Source organism: Equus caballus, chromosome 19 (assembly GCF_041296265.1).
Source record: "Equus caballus isolate H_3958 breed thoroughbred chromosome 19, TB-T2T, whole genome shotgun sequence".
Taxonomy (NCBI): domain Eukaryota; kingdom Metazoa; phylum Chordata; class Mammalia; order Perissodactyla; family Equidae; genus Equus; species Equus caballus.
This window is the reverse complement of record NC_091702.1, coordinates 32,206,063-32,226,210: the sequence shown is the minus strand read 5'-3', so window position 1 is coordinate 32,226,210 and position 20,148 is coordinate 32,206,063. Positions and strand designations below refer to the sequence as shown.

Below are 20,148 nucleotides of genomic sequence, written 5' to 3'. Positions count from 1 at the left end.
CAATAGACACATGAAAAGATGTTCATCATCGCTAATCATCAGGGAAATGCAAATCAAAACTACACTAAGATATCACCTTACCCCCGTTAGATTGGCAAAAACATCCAAAACCAAGAACGACAAATGTTGGAGAGGTTGTGGAGAAAGAGGAACCCTCATACACTGTTGGTGGGAATGCAAACTGGTACAGCCACTGTGGAAAACAGTATGGAGATTTCTCAAAAAGTTAAAAATAGAAATACCCTATGACCCAGCCATCCCATTACTGGGTATCTATCCTAAGAACCTGATATCAGATATCTCAAGAGTCCGTTGCACCCCTATGTTCATCGCAGCATTATTTACAATAGCCAAGACGTGGAACCAGCCTACATGCCCAGAAACTGATGATTGGATAAAGAAGATGTGGTATATATACACAATGGAATACTACTCAGCCATAAAAAAAGACGAAATTGGCCCATTCACAACAACGTGGATGGACCTCGAGGGCATTATGTTAAGCGAAATACGTCAGTCAGAGAAAGATGAACTCTATATGACTCCACTCATAGGTGGAAATTAGTATATTGAGAAGGAGATCTGATCGGTGGTTACCAGGGAAAAGGGGGGGTGGGGGGAGGGTACGGAGGGGGAAGTGGTGTACCCACAACATGACTAACAAAAATGTACAACTGAAATCTCACAAGGTTGTAATCTATCATAACATTAATAAAAAAAAAAAAAAAGAAATGCAGAATCTCAGGCCTCACCCCAGACCTACTGGATTAGAATCTGCAATTTAGCAGGATCTCCAGGTGATTCCTGTGCATACTCAAGTGCGGGGCCTCATGCTAGGCGTTGTGATAGATGCTTTGATGACAATATTTCCTTTGATTCCTTCCACAGCCCCACAGCTCATTATTGTTGTCCACAATTTATAAATGAGGAAGTGGAGGCTGTTAGTAACAGAGTTGGGATTTTAAACCCAGGGCCATCTGGCTTTAAAAATCTGTGGTTGCTCTGCTATACCGATTGTCTCTCTATTACAGTTCTCCACACGTAGCATTGTAACGATCCATCCATAAGTCAGTGTCCCTATTCCTGCAAGGAAATGCTGAGCAGGGCAAAGCTCTATTGTCTCTAGACTTCAGAGATGGAAACTGCCCACTGGAAACAAGGAAGAAGCTTTGTCCTTGCTCACTGTCAACTCCAGTTCTGATAGCAACTTTGGATAGGATAGGCTTCTTGAAGGAAAAAGTTTATGTGAGTTTAAAAGATAAAACAGCTTTATTGAGATATAATTCATACACTGTAAAATTAACCTATTTAAAGGGTACAATTCAATGGTTTTTTGTATATTCACAGAATTGTGCAATCATCACCACAATCAATTTTAAAACATTTAATCACCCCCAAAACAGACAGCATACCCATCAGCAGTCACTCTCCACTTTCCCCCAGCCCCTCCAACTCTAGCAACCACCAAGCTACCTTCTATCGCTATAGATTTCCCTATTCTGGATGCTTCATATAAATGGAATCATACAATAAGTGGCCTTTTGTGACTGGCCTCTTTCACTTAGCATCATGTTTTTAAAATTCAGCTATGTTGGAGCATGTATCAGTGCCCTGCTCCTTTTTATTGCTGAAGAAATTCTATTGGATGATATACCACTTTTTATTGATCCATTCATCCGTTGATAGACATTTGAGTTGCTTTCACCTTTTGGCTTTTATACATAATGCTGTTATGAACATTGATGTAGAAGTTTTGTATAGACATATGTTTCATTTCTCTTGGTTATACACCTAGGATTGGAATTGCTGGGTCGTATGGTAACTCTGTGTTTAATTTTTTTGAAGAACTGCCAGACTATTTTCCAAAGCAGCTGTAGCATTTTAAATTCTCAGCAGCAGTATATAAGGATTCCATTTTCTCCACATCCTTGCCAACATTTCTTATTATCTGGTCTTTTGATTATACCATCCTAGTGGGTATGAAGTGATATCTTATTGTGATTTTGATTTGTATTTCCCTAATAATTAATGATGTTGAGCAACTTTTCAAGCACTTATTAGCCATTCGTCTATCTTCTTTGGAGAAATGTCTACTCAGATCTTTTGTCCATTTTCTTTTTTTTTTTTTAAAGGAAGATTAGCCCTGAGCTAACGGCTGCCAATCCTCCTCTTTTTGCTGAGGAAGGCTGGCCCTGAGCTAACATCCGTGCCCATCTTTCTCTACTTTATATGTGGGACACCTACCACAGCTTGGCTTGCCAAGCGATGCCATGTCTGTACCCAGGATCCAAACCGGTGAACCCCGGGCCGCCAAAGTGGAACGTGTGCACTTAACTACTGCGCACCGGGCCGGCCCCTTTTGTCCATTTTTTAACTGGGTTATTTATTTTATTCTTTTATTGAGTTGTAAGAGTTCTGCATATGTTATGGGTTGAATTGTGTCCCCTGTCCCAAAAGATATGTTGGAGTCCTAACCCCCAATACTTCAGAATGTGACTTTATTTGGAGATAGAATCTTTACAGATGTAACCAAGTTAAACTGAGGTCCTAGGGTGGGCCCCGATCCATTATGACTGGTGTCCTTGTTAAAAGGGGAAAACTTGGACATAGAGAGACATGCACACAGGAAGAACACCATGTGCAGATGAAGACAGAGATCAGGGTGATGCAGCAGAAGCCAAGGAAGGCTAGAGATTGCCAGAAAACACCAGAAGCTAGATGAGAGGCACGGAACAGATTCTCCCTCCTAGCCCCCAGAAGAAATCAACCCTGCTGACACCTTGATCTCAGACTTCTATCCTCCAGACTGTGAGACAACACATTTCTGTTGTTTGAGCCACCCAGTCACTGGTACTTTATTCTTGCAATCCCAGGAAACTAGTACACTGTGTATTCTAGATACAGCTCCCTTATCAGATAACAGTAAATTCACGAATATTTTCTCCTATTCTGTGGGTGGCCTTTTCAGCTTCTTGATGTATCCTTTGATGCACAGAAGTTTTTAATTTTCATGAATCCAATTTAGTTTTGACTCCTTTGCAGGATTAGTCTTTTGAGGCCAGTCTTTGAGGTTTGTTCTGATTGTGGGAGGAGTCTTCTTAGCTGTCTCTTTCCCTGGTTCTCACTGGTAAAGTAGCTGGGCTGCAATGTCATCTGTAATCTCCTGGAGCTACCAGCCTCCTCTGAATTGCCTACCACCGTGTTTTCAAGAGCTCCCTCAGGCTTGAACTTCCCCACACTCTGTTTAAAATAAAGTCAGTCAGCTTTACAGGCAGAGTTCTGGGCTGGGGGGGTAGCCTCTGGTTTGCTCAGCTTGCCTTTTTTGATATGGAACCTCTGCCATACGAGTAGGGGCTGGGCGGAGGAAGGGTACCTGGACCTCTTAGTGGTAAACGCCTGGAAATTAGCTTAGGCCACACAAAGCTGAGGGGGATCAGAAATGCTGGTGGCCTGCCCATCCCAGGGAGCTATCTTGACTGGGAGCTGGGGGGAGCAACATCTTCTTGACCACACTCACTTGGAGTGTAGTTTCTGTCATATTGAGTTGAGGGGGAGGGCGAGGTAGAGAGTGTATAGTGACTTAAGTGCTACAGACTCTGTCTGTTCTGACTAAATTTTAGTAGATTTTCTCGAACAAATATTTCTTCACTTATCATTTGCCCTTAGGACAATTTCTAGAGATTTTACATGTTGTTTTTAAAAAATAATTTCCACCAGTTACAGTTGTTTTGCTGGGGCATGGATCTGTGGAACTCTTCACACCACAATGCTGGAAGTAATTTATGTACATTTTGATAAAAATGGGATCATTGCAGATGTAGGGGTAGGGGTACAGCTGGGTGTTAGGGATAGCAGTAGCGGAGTAAGTCAGGAATAAAAGATTGGGTAGCAATCCACTAGAACTGCCAGTTAGCATAAGAGAGAGGAAGTAGCTGTGAACCAAACCAGGGATCACTAAAGAACTTTGGAGGCTTTGTAACTTCCCTATTCCTTTGTTTTTCAACATACCCCTTCTGCTTCCCATAGTGATTATCGGTCAAATAAATCTTCATTACCTACTCTGTGCCAGGCACTTTGCTAGTCCTGGGGGTGTAGAGTTAGGTTAACAAGACAGACTTGGGGGCCGGCCCGGTGGCGCGGCAGTTAAGTGCACATGTTCTGCTTCGGTGGCCCGGGGTTTGCTGGTTCGGATCCCGGGTGCGGACACGGCACCACTTGGCAAGCCATGCTGTGGTAGGCATCCCACATATAAAGTAGAGGAAGATGGGCATGGATGTTAGCTCAGGGCCAGTCTTCCTCAGCAAAAAGAGGAGGATTGGCAGCAGCTGTTAGCTCAGGGCTAATCTTCCTTAAAAGAAAAAAAAGACAGACTTGGTCCTTGCCCTCAAGGAAAGAAAAATAAATCCATTTGGTAAATCAGGAAAGGCTTTCATAGATGAGGTAGCATTTGACTTGGGCTCAGCAGGAGGAGAGGGTTGCTAGTGAACCTAAATTTAGACAGAAACCCAAAACCTAATGATAAGGTCAGAGAAAGTCACTATGTGTTATGTAAGATGCTAGGAAATAATTAAAAATATGATTTAACATATATTAATGAGATTTTTAAGTTCTAGACAAATTCAACTAGGCCATTTGTCATTGGCACTTTACCTTCTAGCTATTTTCTCTCTGCTTTCACATTCCAGTGACCCCAGGCTTTCCAAAACTATCCACTAAGGCATCTTACTCCAGCTGGTGCTTTCCCCTGGATTCTTGCCTAGATTCTTGGACCTCATCAAATAAGAAATGGTTGCTGATTTTGAAGAATCCATGATCTGGGAGATGGAGGTAAAGAGTCAAGTAAACAAAAAAGTACTCTGACAGAAGTACATACAGGGGATACTGGGGGCATGCAGAAGCTGATCTAACTCAGACTGGGGCTGGAAGAAGTTGGCATGGATGCTGCCCTGAGGGACTGAATCCTAGCTCTCTCAGAGAATGTGGAGGAGATTGCTGAAGGCCAGGCATTCCAGGAGAAGGAAGCCAAGGCAGAGATGGGTAAGCCCATGGAGCATCTGTCCCCAGCCAGCCTCCCCACCCAAGATTTGGAGAATTCCATATTGTATTTATTTTGGCAAGAAGCCAAAACTTCCTCTCCCTAGCCACTTTAGATCTCTCTCCCTGGCCCTTAGCAGCCAGCTAGGTGAACTAGCGTCAACCAATTGATTATTTCTACCACGGATTTCAATCAAAGAGTAAGTGAGATAAAGATAAATTCATCAGCCATTATGGTTGATGGGCCAGGGATGTTCTATCCAGATTATTTCTGCTTATAGATCATTGTTCTGCGTCCTTCTTCATGGTTCTCCGGAGTTGCCCCAGTTTCTGCCTGTTTTCTAGGTCTGATACTTGGCTCTCTCATCAATTCTGTGAGCCTCTGCTACCTTCCAATAAATTCCCTATTCAGATAGAGTTGGTTTCAGTTGCATGCCACCAGGGAACTTTGATCTTACGCAAACTACTTAGGAGGCTCTTCCACACAAGAGATGAAGAGGGCCTGAACTACGGCATTGGTAGGGAGGATGGAAAGATCAGATAGATAGATAGATTGATTGATTTAGGTGTCAAAGAGGAAGAGTTCCTGGTACAAGGTAGGTACTCAGTAAATATTTGAATGCATGATAGAATAACAGATAAAATTACTCCTAGATTTCTGGTTTTAATAAGCGGTCAATTTTGTTGCTATTATGCAGAAGAAGGAATAAAAGATGAATGAGCATTTTTGGAGAAAGATGTTTTGGAGTTTCAGGTCCCATATAAAGGACTCAGATGAAAACTTCTAGAAGACATTTGGATATAAATATTTTGACTGAGCATTTAGATTTAGGAGTCATCAAATACAGTCATAACTGGAGCCATACAAAAGTGGATAAGGTTACCCAGGATAAATATCTGCAGGGTAAGAAGAAAGTCTGATGATGAGGACTTAGGGCAGAGGTGGAGGAAGAGCTCATGAAAGAGAAGTAAAAGGAAAAATGTGACTATAGCCAAGACAGGAAAAATGTAATCAAGGACATCAAATTTGTAGGGAGTTAAATAAGATAAGGACTTTGGATTTAGCAACAAAGATGTAATCGGCCCTCTTGGCAAGTGTGATTTCTGTAGCAGTGTGAGTATGTGAGCCAGATTGCAGCGTATTAAGAAATGAGACAAAGAAGAGACTTTTCAAAAAGAGGGTGGGGTTAGAAGGGAACTTAGGGCTGCAGGCAGGCTTTTAAAGATGGGAGAGGCTAGAGTATGTTTAAATGCTATGGGAAACTGCTCATAGAGAGAGGTTGAAAATCAGAGAGGAAGACAGAGCAAAGTCCTTAAGATGCTGGATGAGTGCAATTCAGAGTTCACATGGAGATGGGACGCCTCTATCATGAAGAAGAGAGAGGCTAGGAAATAAGTATGGGTGGGCAAGATGCTGAGAGAGATTCTGCCTCATGTTCTATAAGTCTTTGAAGGAGAGGCAAGCTCAACTGCAGAGAACCACAGAGAAGACAGTGGAGTACTCCAGAAGAGTGGTAAATGAGCTGTTACAGACAAATGGAAAAGGAGAGAGTGGGTATATATTGAAGGCTTGCCAAGAATATCTTGCCCAGTTGAGGTTGGAGATCACAAAATTTTAGAGGTATCACTTTGCAGCTAATTGATTTTCTCGACCAGTGCTAAGGAGCTTGGCAGTAGGAGTAGAGAAGGCCAGCAATTGGGCTGACACGTGTGTGTCAGTAGGAGAGTAAGTGGAATGAGAGAGCAAAAGGGTGAGCAAATTTTGAGTGCTGGTGAGAGGTTGGAATGACATCATAATTATAGAATGCAGGCTGGGAAGGATAATGGGTAAGCCAGGGGCCTGCATGAAGGGATGTTAGAAGGTTGCAGATCTGGAATAGGTCACAAGGAAAGTCATGGAATGAGAGAGACAGAAGGAAAGAAGGCTGTGATAAAAGACAGAAAGGCTTTAGAGTTTAAGGTTTCATAGGAAGAGTAATTCCGGGTGATAAAAGGATTAAGGCATGGCCTTGTGTGTTACTGCAGTGAGTAGGGATGAAGATCTGTTGATTAGAGGTCAAAATAATGTGAGGCTAGAGCAAAAGGGATGGATCCCATATGCTGAAATGACCCAGGATAGCGGCAGAAATCAAAATTAAAGAGCAAGACTGAGAGTCGGATGTCAAATTTGCTAATAAACAACATTGTGAATGATAGGTATAAGGAAGTCACAGCTGAGAAGTGGAAAACACAACAAACTAGGACATTAGGGTAACGTTATTCCTATGTCTCAGCAAGCAGCCCTTCTCTGATTGCTCTGTATTTCCTGACTTGATAGAAGGCTTCAGAAGACAGGGCCTGTCTCATTTATGTATTAATCCCACAGCTCCTTGCCCAATGCTTGGCGACAATTGGAAAGAAAAGACCATAAAATCTCTTTACTATAGAAAATGGTGATTCTTTCTTCCCGTTTACACAGTTCTTAGTACTTGCCATGCCTATGACTTCCTCTATCACACTATATAGAATTTATCTGTTCACACGTCTGCTTCTCCCACCAGTCAACAAACTTTGAGGACAGGGACTGTCATATTCGTTATTGCAATCCCAGCAGGAAACGTTCTGCCTGATCCACGTTAAGGACTCCAATATTTGCCAAATAAATAAATGAATGAATTAAATCTGTTATTAACTATCATTCCCGATTAAGCACCATTGCCAAGTAGTGTGCTGAGTGCTTTTGCATTCTACTTCAATCCTCACAACTAGCCCAAGTGGGAAGAGGGGAAACGGAAGCTCAGAAAGGTTAAATATCTTGCCCAAAGACACACAGGTAGTAAATGTTAAAGCTGGCATTTGAACATAGTTGAGTTCAAAACCTATTTTCACATTATGTTGCTACCAAGACTAGTGTAAGGGTAGTAAGTAGGACTTTTCAGAAAAGCAGGTTTAGTGGAAGGCTCCACAGTGTTAACTTTATCATTAGGGCAGTGATTCCCAAGGGCTTTTTCTTTATGTTGCCATGTGTGCTAGTCCTGTGTCCTCTGAGAAGCAGATGGCAAGATGAGATCAAACGTAAGGATTTTAATAAAAATGTGCAAAGTAATGCCCTGTGAGGGACAACATGGAGGGAGAGAGCCAGAGAAGGCTGGGAGAGCCATTAGGTCCTAAAAGCAAGTGAAGGAGATAGGGCAGGATTGGATAGAAGCATCCTCCGTTGCCATGTGGTCTAATGAGGGTGGACAAAGCATGAGAGTCTTGGAGCCAAAATCCACCATCAGAAGAGACTGGTCTCCCAGGAACAGGTGTGCCTTGGTATCCCTGCCATGGGTCATTGGCTGGGAGCAGCTGGTGGGAGGCGTGGCCTCAGTGCAAATGCAAGATGGATTTTGAAGCTAACACCTGGGGCTTTATTGGTCACTTATGCTCCCTGTAGTTGGAGGTCAGGCTGCTGCACCTTGCTAGAAAGCTTCTTGGAGAAATATTACTATTTTGCCTCCTCTGTTTACCCACCTGCGGGCACTGAATTCCCATAAAGCTTTACTGTCATTGGTATCACCCACCAAATCTCAGTAGAATGGAGTTTGTGTGTTAATGTGATCTTTTCCTCTTTCCATTTGGGCAAGATGCCTCCCTTTATCACATTTCCTCTAAATAAAAAGATATGAGTGCTCTAAGCCTTGACTCTTTGATTCCTCTCTAGCACTTTGGTTATTGTACGTATGTTTCAATTATCATGTTTATCAAACTATGGCTCAAAAATCCTGTCTTAAGGTCTATTTTCAACAGCCTTTTGTATAGCTATAATAACCAGAATTGGTGCTTTTGTTCACTAGAATATTAAGCACCTCTGTGATGAGTAAGGTATTGGAAGACAAAAATGAACAAGCGATTGTTCTAGGATTGGTTAGTTTGAATAATTCTGGCAGGCTTTGGGACATAGGGGCTGTTCTTAGTCATCTAGTACCTGGCCCCTGGGTGATTTAAGGCAGGGGAAATATTGGTTTGGTGTGTAAAGGAGGTGGTTGGGGGTATGGACAAGGGGTTGCTTGGTTTATATACAAAATGTGGGCTCACTGACAAACTGTTTGACTGTCTCTAGAAATTAGCTAGTCCTGGGAGGGGCAGTCTCCCCCCACCCAGCAAGGTCCCCTAAAGATGTCAAAACATCATAAAATATAGAAAACAAAAAAGACTCCAACGTAATTAGAAGGAAACCAGCCTTTTCTGTTTTCTCAATCTCCACTAACAGTTAATAAATAGCAGAGAAGCAGAAGGCAGGTTTAGCTCACTTTTTCCTTCATTCCATTAAGAGTGCAGGTGATTTTTTAAAGACAAAATTTAAAGTACAAGAGGCTTCTATTCTTTACCCATGGTCCATGGTTCTCCATATAAGCCAACAAATACTTTTTCTTTTTGAGGAAGATTAGCCCTGAGCTACCATCTGCTGCCAATCCTCCTCTTTTTGCTGAGGAAGACTGGCCCTGAGCTAACATCTGTGCCCATCTTCCTCTACTTTTTTTTTTATGTGTGGGACACCTGCCACACCATGGCTTGCCAATCGGTGCCATGTCTGCACCCAGGATCCAAACCAGCGAACCCCGGGCCCCCAAAGTGGAATGTGTGAACTCAACCGCTGCACCACTGGGCCAGCCCCACGCCAACAAATACTTTTAATTCTTTCAACTCCTCCCCTGCTATTGCATGTTGCATTTTTGTTCTGAACCAGCTGCATGGAGAAGGAACTGTGTTGACCCTTCCAAAACATCCCCAGTATCTCATGTCCTTAGAACAAGCCTGTAAGGTGAGTATTTTGACTGTATATCCTAGAATGAGGAAAGTATGGCCTGGAGAGGTTAAATGGCTTTATGGCAGACCACTGGTTGGCATTAGGTTTTATGAAGCCCATGCACTTTCCAGGTGTGGCTACAGAGGAACGAAGCCAAATGAAAACACCTTTAACATTTGTTATTTAAGAAGCACTCCAACTTTCCATTTTATTTTGATGGCACAATTTTAAAACAAAGCATAGAAAGCTAAACATTGCATGTGCTTCTGTAACGTCTGTCTTTTCAGAATTTTACTTTTGCTAATGTAAAATCAGACATTGCCTCTCCAGTAATTAACAGGCCCTCTCTCTGACACCCAAAATGAAATTTCTTAAGTTCTTCACTCTCAATATTACCGTAGGGGTACTTTTGAGAACCAAATCAAAAGAACACTAGAATGCCAAGGTTATGGATCACTTTCTGGTACTTAAAAAATTTTTTTTTGAATAGGTAACACTTCCACGTGGTTCAGACTAAAAAACTGATTATATACATATTTATATATAATCACATCTAATTATGAGCACGCAGTGAAGTTTCCTTTTTCTTATCCCTCAGCCACCATTTCCTTTCCTCGGACACAATGTTGTTAGTTTCTTGTTTATCCTTCTAGTTACTTTATATACCAGTAAATACACACATGTATTTATATGTATTTTTCCCCCATCCTTTTTTGCACAACTACTTGGATATATTTAAAATAAAACAAAACAACAATTTTTTGGTAAACAAAATTTAATACAACCATACAGTCAAGTAATAATGGTTAAAAGACATTTTATTAGATACAACTTTTAAAAAATTAAAACTATGCACAAAGTCTATTTAAACAAGACATATAAGGATTAATGTGCTACAACTGAATTGAGAACAAAGAAATACAAAGCACGTTTTTTTTTTCACTGTGAAGACTCTGGAGCCTCTAAATGAGAGCAAATGACATTTGGCTGCCACAAGTCTGTACAAGTTGTAAAGTATGTTATACTTTTGCTCAACTCTGTAACTGTGTTGTCTTAGATAGCTCCAGAAACTCTCAACAAAAATTTAAATAAAGAAGCTGCAGGGAGGGGTGATGGGAAAGGGAAGAGTAAGAACTTTTTCAAGAAAGATAAATGAAAAGGCCTGTAGGGGAAGAGGAAATAGTACATAAGAATGGAACAAAACTAAGTCGACATTAGATGTAGATATTGCAAATGGTGTTTACAAGGGTTTAGTCAATGTAAGATAGATGTTTTTCTGAATATCTTAAAAAGCACCTTGGTATCAAAAACAAACAAAACCCAAAATATAATAAAACTCCTAACACCCAACAACCTTTCTTTAACGTTTGCATTCTGCCAAGCAACCACCCGGTTGGTGCTCATTAAACAATTTAAAGAGGGAAGTTTATTTACTCTATAGGAAACAAAATGAAACTTACCTAAGGTAAGCCTTATTTAGATTGAAAAAAGTGAAAACGGCACTAGAGAACTTAAGGCACATAAACAAATTCTGATGCAGTTATTTTGAAAACATTAAAACAAATTTGTTTCTTTGGAACAATATATAAAATAAGTTATGACTACTGTTTTAAAAAAATTATGATGATCATCTTTAGCACTAAGTAAATTTAATATCTAAGGAAATCACACAAATGTAAAACATTCATAAAAACATTTAAAAATGTCTGAAGTATGTTGAAAATGTCTCTGGAATTATCAGTTCACACTTCTGGCTCAAGTGGTTTCTGGTGCCTAATATTAGATGTGACAGTAAGTATAGCTAGCTCGTCAAACCTACTGCCTTACACATCAACCCAATTGCCCCGTTCTGGTTCCTTGGTACGGTGAATTTATTTAACTGAAAAGAATAATGGGGTGAGGTGATGTAAACCTGACTTTCAATATATAATGCACAACAAATTCTAATAAGGCCAAAATTATGTTGAGGTTAACTAGTGTCTTGAGTTTATTAAAAAAGGCAGTCCATAGGAAGCCTTTAAGAGATATGATCTTATCACTTGGCACCACATAAATAGCAATCTCTCCTCTTTGAAAATACAGTCTGGAGTAGATGATGTCTTTTCCAGGTATAAATCTCAAGACAAAAGGCACACAAACAACTCAACCTCTCTCTTTTCATGTATGGGTTCTCACAGCAATTCTTTTTAAAAAATCTATTGCCATATCCAGACAACAGGAAAAAAACATACCTGGTTTGCATATTGACAAAAGTAGTATCATTGAACCTTTGTCTTTCCTGAGTTTCAAAAAGGGTATATGACAGTAGAGATATATAAGCAATTCATATTCACTACGAGAAAATGTATCAGTCCATAAAACATTTTCATCTTTCTAAATATAAAAAAATGAATGTTCCACCACTGCCATGTGTGAAGCCCCTTCACCAAATTAAATTTACTCTAGAATCGTGAACTGAAGGTTATTTAGTTGTGGCACTTTAAACATCCCAAATACGCAAAAATGACAAGTTAATACCCTCCCTGAGTATTTACATTATTTTTTCTTAACACCTGGTTTAAATGGAGTAAATAGCTATATTTCAGTCATCTAGGAAAAAAAATGTTACTGAAAATCCAATAGGCTACCATTTCATCCCTGTGTAGTAAAGTCAGTGGGAAGATTAGAGTAGAAAAGGAAGGTCTTCTGTTGTAAAAATTAGACCGCTTTATAGCTCACTCACATATAGGAACACATGAAAAGGACTAAAGTTCATCAAAAAAACAAACCCAAAACTGTACTTTTCTGTTGATCCACAAAACATACCCTTGAATTCCCTTTCCCACTGAGGTATCACAGCTGGGTACAGCAAACTCCTCTCTACCTCCAGTTTGTTTTCTGATCTTATAAAACTGTGTGTATCATATAGATTCTGACTATACCCAACCTATACTAATTAACAGTCATTATGTACTCTCAAATGTAAAAAAGTATTCTAGAAATGCCCAAATAAAAAAATCTTCTGGAACTGAATTTAATAAGGTCAACTAATTTTTACTTTATGTGCTTTTTTTCTGATCATCACAAACTGATAAAATCCTTGCTGTTTGTATATATGTGTGTACATAACCATACTATCTAGCTACATATATACACATGTATATACAGACATACTAACCCAAAGGCTTAGATGAGCATCACCTATCAAAAGAAAATCTTCTCAACTATGTGATGACAGTATGAATATAATCTAACACCAATTTGGTTGATAAATCCATTTTGCTATACTATTTATACCCTGAAATTCTTTTCTATTTTATCAAGGCCAACACCATTATTTATCAAAAATCAGTAAAGGAAGATAAGTAATTAAAGGAAATTAAAATATCAGTTGGGTAGCTTTAAAAATTGCTACTTTAATTTCATAGGATTCAACCTAAGTTCTTGATGGCCTACTTAATTTATGCAGTTTTAAATCATGTAGAGAAAAAAATTAAACAATGTTGGTATAAGGTCTATGTTTAAACAAATTCTATCTTGCAGGATTTCATTTCACACTTACCACAACAAACACAAGAATATTAAAAAGAAATGTATAACAAAATACAAGTAAATAGTTAATAATTTTACAATAGACAAAAGTACTAGAATACAAGTTATCTTCAGAAAGATTTTTTTGTGTGAAGTGTCTGTATTTATGGATGGGCATGATCTTACAAACATACATGAAAATAACAAGTATCATTTGTATAATCCTCAGCATTTACAAAATACTTTGCTCAAACATTATCTCATACCACAATGAATTTCGGAACTAAATAGGTTCATTATCTACAAAAGGTATAATGCAGAAGTAGATGTTTATTCTAAAATTAAAACAAGTATTCCAATTGTACCTACAATTGTCTTTCAATTAAAATGATAAAAAATTGTTTTCTGAATTCCTCTCATAATTATCACAAAAAAGTACATATCATTTCAGATTATTATTTGAAAAATAAAAATTCCCTAAAAATTTGTAAGTTTTTTAGAGTTTTCCTCAGAATTCAGATTCCAGCTAAGCATTAAAGCTGATGGTTTATTTGAAAACTCTGTATCATTCTAAGATAAGAAAAAAGAGTAGTTTATCAGTGTTAGGTTTTTGATTACTACTCTGGTTTTTAACAGGAATCTGGTGACGCTATAATCACATATTTGCATCATCTCTCTTATGACAAGGAGTATGTAATTATGATGTGAGACGACAGTACTGCCTGGGAAGTAGAAATACAGCAGGCTACCTGGAACATCCCTCAAATGTAGTAAATTATATCTGTCCACCCAGGAATAACAATAATCACTTATCCTGTAGTTCCTGCCATTCCATTTGCCTTAGAAAAAAAACTTGACATTCCTCCCTGAAAACTAGTAAGCTTTATAAATTGGAGTTGAAAAATCTAGACAAAGGCAATCTTGTACAGAAGCTTGAGACTGTTGATCAATACTTTACACAATGGGTACTGAATGAAAGATTCATCTTAGGAGACTGCAACCACTCCTGTTGGTTTTTTCAGATTGCTAATTAGAAAAATGGACCCACAGAGATAGGTGGTCCCTGCTTTATCCTTTAAAGGCAACTTAATAGTAGAGATTCCCAGGATTCTTAGCTGTTCACAAGAAAGTAGGATAACCAGGGAAGAGGTCCTCACCCAAAACACCATACTAATGAGGTCAGCCTCTACTGGACTAGGGAGAAAATCTGTCCCTGTATTTCTCAATACTGCAAAACGGATTTCAACTCTTCTGCCAAGTTCAAGAAAAGGTGCTTCCTCTGAGGATTTAGAGATGATACATAAAGATTTTGAGAGCCACAGTGGGTCATTTTCCCTCCAATGGTCTTAAATACTTCTTTCTTAGGAATTAACCTGTAATTCCAATCCTCATTTTACTTGCTTTTGTATCTTCTACTCAACCTCCTCCCAAAGTATATATAAGATAGAAATTCTAAGAATGAAGTCATAATAATTCAGTATTTTATGATATTCAAATTGTTCATTACATTTTTATCAATTACAGAAAAAAAACCTCCAATAGAATTAATCAGTTTGGATATATTTTTAGTGACAAAGATCTTTAAAACTGATTTTGCCACCCTTAGAATGCATTCTAAGCATTCTAAGCATTATGTGATTCAACCCAAATGAAGCCTTAAGTCAGGAAATTTTCTATATATATATGACAAAATAAAAAATATACAGTCTTGCAGATAAACATACATAAATGAAGAGACCATTCACAAATTCCTAAAAGTTATGCAGGCAGACATTATTTCCTACTCCACATAGGTTTCTTACAAATACTTACAAAGATACACTCTCAAAGCCCAAGCAACAACCACTATTACCTTCAACAACAACAACAAAATTTTTTCCATTACAGGAAAGGCTTTATTACAGTTTGAAAGATTGATATTTTGGGGATAAAGGCACCACAATTATTATTTTTACTTTTTTGTGCATATCGCACAACGGAGATATGTCAAGTTCCCACTCTGGAGTTTTTAAAACCTCTCATCTTGGATGGGTGTGGCTTCTTGGGTGAGGTATCCTGGCTTTAGAGCTTAAAGCATTTCTCATTGTATCTATGAATAGTCACACAGCCATGATAGGACACTGGCCTGGGCATTGCAGCCACCCCTGTGATGATACTTGTTGCAGGATCATAACAGAGAATAGTGTCTGTGGCTTCTCCATTTTCCCGTCTTCCACCCAGGATATATATTTTACCATTACACACAGACATACCACAGTTTTCCTGTTTAACCAAATACATACAAAAAAAAAAATTAACTGTTGAAGGTAAGGGATTTGGTAGCAAACTGAAAAGTAAAATAAGACACACTTTAACACAGCCAAAAAACGGAGACATGAAACAAGCTCCCCTTTGCCCAACTCCTGCTCTGTGTGTGAGTGCTAGATAATTCTGCATAGGTGAAGTAACAGTTAAGATAGAATATATGTTAGTAATTGGTGTCAAGATGCAGGAGGTGAAGTGGGTGTGGGGGACTGAGAGAAGGGTTTTAACTTAATGGTAGTTGAACAAAAACATCTTTGAAGAGCTTGGCTTGCTTCTTCTATTCCAGCAAGGTTCTTTATTATAGAAAGTGGCTATTACATGACCAAGGAGTAGGAACATTATTCATTATATGGGATTACACATAAATTGAATGAATGAATGAGAGAAAGAGTTATAACCAAATTAACAAAGCACTGTCATTAGGGGCTTTGGCTGGGACACAGAAACTCCCTAAATAACATTTTACAGTTAACTTTCCACACAATGGGATTCTTAGCTAAATTTTACTCTTCTCTGTCAATAATATATAAAACAAATAGTCTTGCAAGGATGAGAGTGATTCTTCAAAGAAAGAAATTATACTAAAATTGTCTATTAGATGGATCTGGTTATCCTGCAGGTCAAATATTCTTCTATCTATATTTGACTTTAATTCAGAAAGTTACTGCATATCATTATTCTGTTTCCACATAACCAACAGTGAGATGGGTTCTGCCAATGAGTAAAATAAACATTTCTACTTGACCAGATTTGCCATATATAAATTTTGCTCTTGTAGAAGAAATTAAAACTTGGTTGACTTATATAATAGAGGACAGTATCTTCAAGTCTAAAAGAATTAGTACTTAAAAATGCCTCTATTAGTTTATAAACACCCAGAATTACTTGGTCCATTATCATTAATGAATGACAAACTTTTATGCAGCATAGCACCCATGAATTGTACCAATTATGTGCCAAACTATAACATTTTTCATCTAAGGCATAATAAGCTCTTTCTATAAATTCTAAAAGTTCTAAATAAAACAGAAAAAAAATCCCTCGTTTTCAGGTACAAGCTAGCTCGCACTACTGAACCTTACAGTCATTTTGATGATGATTCTTAAACTATATAATTATAGGATCTTGTTATTAACATCATTTCAGATAATAATGCTCAGAATTAAATGAAGCAAGCAACCTTAAAAAGTTATTCACTCAAATAAGGAAATCACTTGTACCAGATATAGTAGTTTATTTCATTCTATGAGAATCTCAAGAGTAATAGCAGCTTACTAGAAAAACAATCTATCAACACATCAAGTTTTAATGTTATTTTTCAAAACTGAAATGAAACACAATCCTAATTTATTTTTTAAAATCCTCTCTTTAATTATTATTTATAATGCTTAAATGTTAAAATGCCAACAATGAAGAAAAAGAATCAGATTTCTTTTAATTCATCATTCTAAACTTTAATGACATTTTAAATACCTGGTCTACTGAACAAGGATAAAAAAATCTTCATCATTGACTTAAAAAAAAATTCCCGAATTTTTTAAAAGATGTTCCTGATGAAAGTTAAAAAGCAAAATATGTTTAAAATAGCAAGTTGTGGCTTTTAGGAATTATGCAAAGTCAAGAGGCATGGAAATTGATGAGGGTCAGACAGAAAAAGGCTGGATCCATTAGGACTGCAAAAAAAGAGCTCATTTTTTCAGCCCCTTTTTGTTGTTCAATATTCGAAGCATTTTAAAAACACAGCCTTGGACTCAAATAACTGTCTACCATGAAATTACAGTTAATTTATGTTTCTTCATTGATTAACATTAAAAAGGTAGGCAAATACTTACAGGTGGTTCAAAAACTGCCTATCAATAATGTATACATAGATACAATTAAAGGTACTGGCAGTAAGAATGAGCCAGGGGAGAAAAGATAATCTCAGAAATCTCAGTATTTTTTACTTCAAGAGATCTGATATATAATACTAGATATGGACTTCAATGATTTCTCTTTGTTATAATACATTTAATATACTTCTGATCTAAATGTTTTTCCTTGAAATTTCTGAAGTCAATGTTAGTCACTACTTAATTAGGAAAAATGTACCCTGTTGTTTTTTCTTAGTTTTATCTCAGTCATTTAGTTAAAGACATATTCATTGCATGCCCTGCATTACGCTACATGCTGGCAATTATCTTCCTAAGCTCTGTTATTGTTTTATACAATATAGCCAAGTTCTAAATGTACAGTAATTCTTAGCGAAAATACATTTTACTTTAAAATATTCACTGTAATAAACCAATAAAGAATAGCTTTGATTAAAAAATTTAGGGGCTGGCCTGGTGGCATAGTGGTTAAGTTTGAGTGCTCCACTTTAGCAGCCCAGGGTTTGTGGGTTTGGATCCCAGGTGCAGACCTACATACCACTCGTCAGGCCATCCTGTGGCGGCGTCTCACATACAAAATAGAGGAAGATGGGCACAGATGTTAGCTCAGTGACAATCTTCCTCAGGCAAAAAGACGAAGGTTGGCAACAGCTCAGGGCCAATATTCCTCACCAAAACAATAACAACAACAAAACCCCCAAAATAAGAAGTAAGAGTAAGCACTTGTCACATGGTGAATGTGAACATAACGTGAGTTCTTATGTGGTAGAGTACACTCTCACCTCTACAGAGTTTGAGATGGTCATTTCTAGGAGATGCCACTGAGCTAGAGAAACGTGGTCCATTTTACTTAAATGTGATACAAGAGGGACAGAAGATTATATTCCCTCTGTACCATAAAGCTGAAGATCCTATTATGTCCCTTTCATCAGTTGAGGCAATGTTGCTCTGAATACATTACTAATTGCAGACTATACCTCAATATCAACAACTTTAGAAAAATGGTGTCTCTTACTCAAACACTATTCATTATCCTTACAGTCTACATCTCTTACATATCTGGCAGATAAGATTGTCTTAAACTCAGGTCCCTCTGTTACTTCACTTTCTTATTTGTTTATTTAATAAATATTTACTGAGCACCAAGAAACATAAGATACATAAGAGATGAATTATAAAAAATAGTATCCTTAAGAAGACTGAATTCCAGTATAGAAATAAACATTTATACCCATAAGGGAATATATGGCTGCCATAATAGATGTGTAAGAGCAGTGATAGATCAGAAAAAAAGACATCAACTTTACTCAGGGTAACCTCACTTTGTTGAACTCTGAAGTGGTCCTTGAAGATGAATAGAATTACACGTAGAGAAGGTACAAAAGGCATCAGAGGCTAAGAGGACAGCATGAACCCAGGCAAGAACACTTATCATCTGTATAGCAAATGCAAGGAGCAGATATTTAATGTAATTGAGGTAAAGCTGCAGAAAGTGAAGTTGAAAAGGCAGGCGGAGGTCAGACAACAGAAGGCCTAGAATGAAGTGGGAAAAGCTTTGGATTTCATTCCATATGTTTTTCCAATCAGAGGACAGACATAATTAGATTTGTTGGAAAATAACTGGTGGCAAAATGGGTTAAAGAAGCAAGACATTAGAGAAAGGAACACTAGTTAGAATATTATTGTTTTAGTTTAGGTAAGAACAGATAAGAACCTGAACAAAAGCAGGAACCATGGGAATGGAAAAGAACAGGAGAAACTCTGAGGACACAGAACTGATATGCTGGATTTATTCAATTTAAAAGAAAGGAAAATCTAAGAAATTAAGTTTCTAGGTGTGAAATAATAGAAAAAATATATATTGGTTTCTGCCTCCAGTTCCTGACAGAGAGCTCCTAAATCCCCTGGAATTTCCTAGGTGATAGGAATGTTTTTCATTCTAATGAGGCAACTCTTGGTGGGCTCCTGGATGGGAGTTGGTCACCAGAAAGGTCAAGCCATAATTCATCCCCACCCCTCATTTTCTGGAGAGGGGTTGGAAACTGAGTTAATAACTGATCATGTCTACATGATGAGGCCTCCATAAAAATCCCAAAAGTAGAGGATTTGGAGAGCTTCCAGGTTGGCGAACACATCCATGTGTCGGGAGAGTAGTGTACCTCCACTCCACGAGGACAGAAGCTCCTGTGCTTGGGACCCTTCCAGACCTCACCCTATGTACCTCTTCATCGGGCTGTTCATCTGGAGCCTTTATAATATCCTTATTATATAACAAACCAGTAAACAGAAGTAAGTGTTTCCGTGAGTTCTGTGAGCTCTTCTAGCAAATTATCCAACCCAAGGAGGAAGTTGTGGGAACCTGATTGATAGCCAGTCGGTCAGAAGTACTGGAGACAAGCTGGGACTTGTGACCGGCATTTGAAGTGGTGGCAGTCTTGTGGGACTGAGCCCTGAACTTGTGGAATGTGACACTAACTCCAGGTAGATACTGTCAGAACTGAACTGAATTGTAAAACACTAGGTGGAGACGGAGAATTGGTTGAGGTGGGAATAAACCCACGTATCTGGTGTCAGAAGTGTATGGGTGTGAGTATGGGAGAAACAGAGTTTTTCCAGTCACTAGGTTGTCTGGGAACAGAAAAAGTAGGTTTGAGGAAGAAG

At 38.3% G+C, this 20,148-nt stretch overlaps 1 protein-coding gene across 13 annotated transcripts in view; it reads right to left on the bottom strand.

Annotated features, from left to right (window-relative positions):
• Window positions 1-10,602: 10,602 nt before the first annotated feature.
• The window catches only part of KLHL24 (kelch like family member 24), a 40,802-nt gene continuing 31,256 nt past the window's right edge, over window positions 10,603-20,148 (bottom strand). For all 13 annotated transcript variants that reach the window (XM_005601838.4, XM_005601839.4, XM_070243342.1 and 10 more), the window contains one exon: window positions 10,603-15,574. In XM_005601838.4, the coding sequence (XP_005601895.1) occupies window positions 15,374-15,574 (201 nt within the window). In that variant the 3' untranslated portion in view covers window positions 10,603-15,373. The remainder of the gene's footprint in view (window positions 15,575-20,148) is intronic.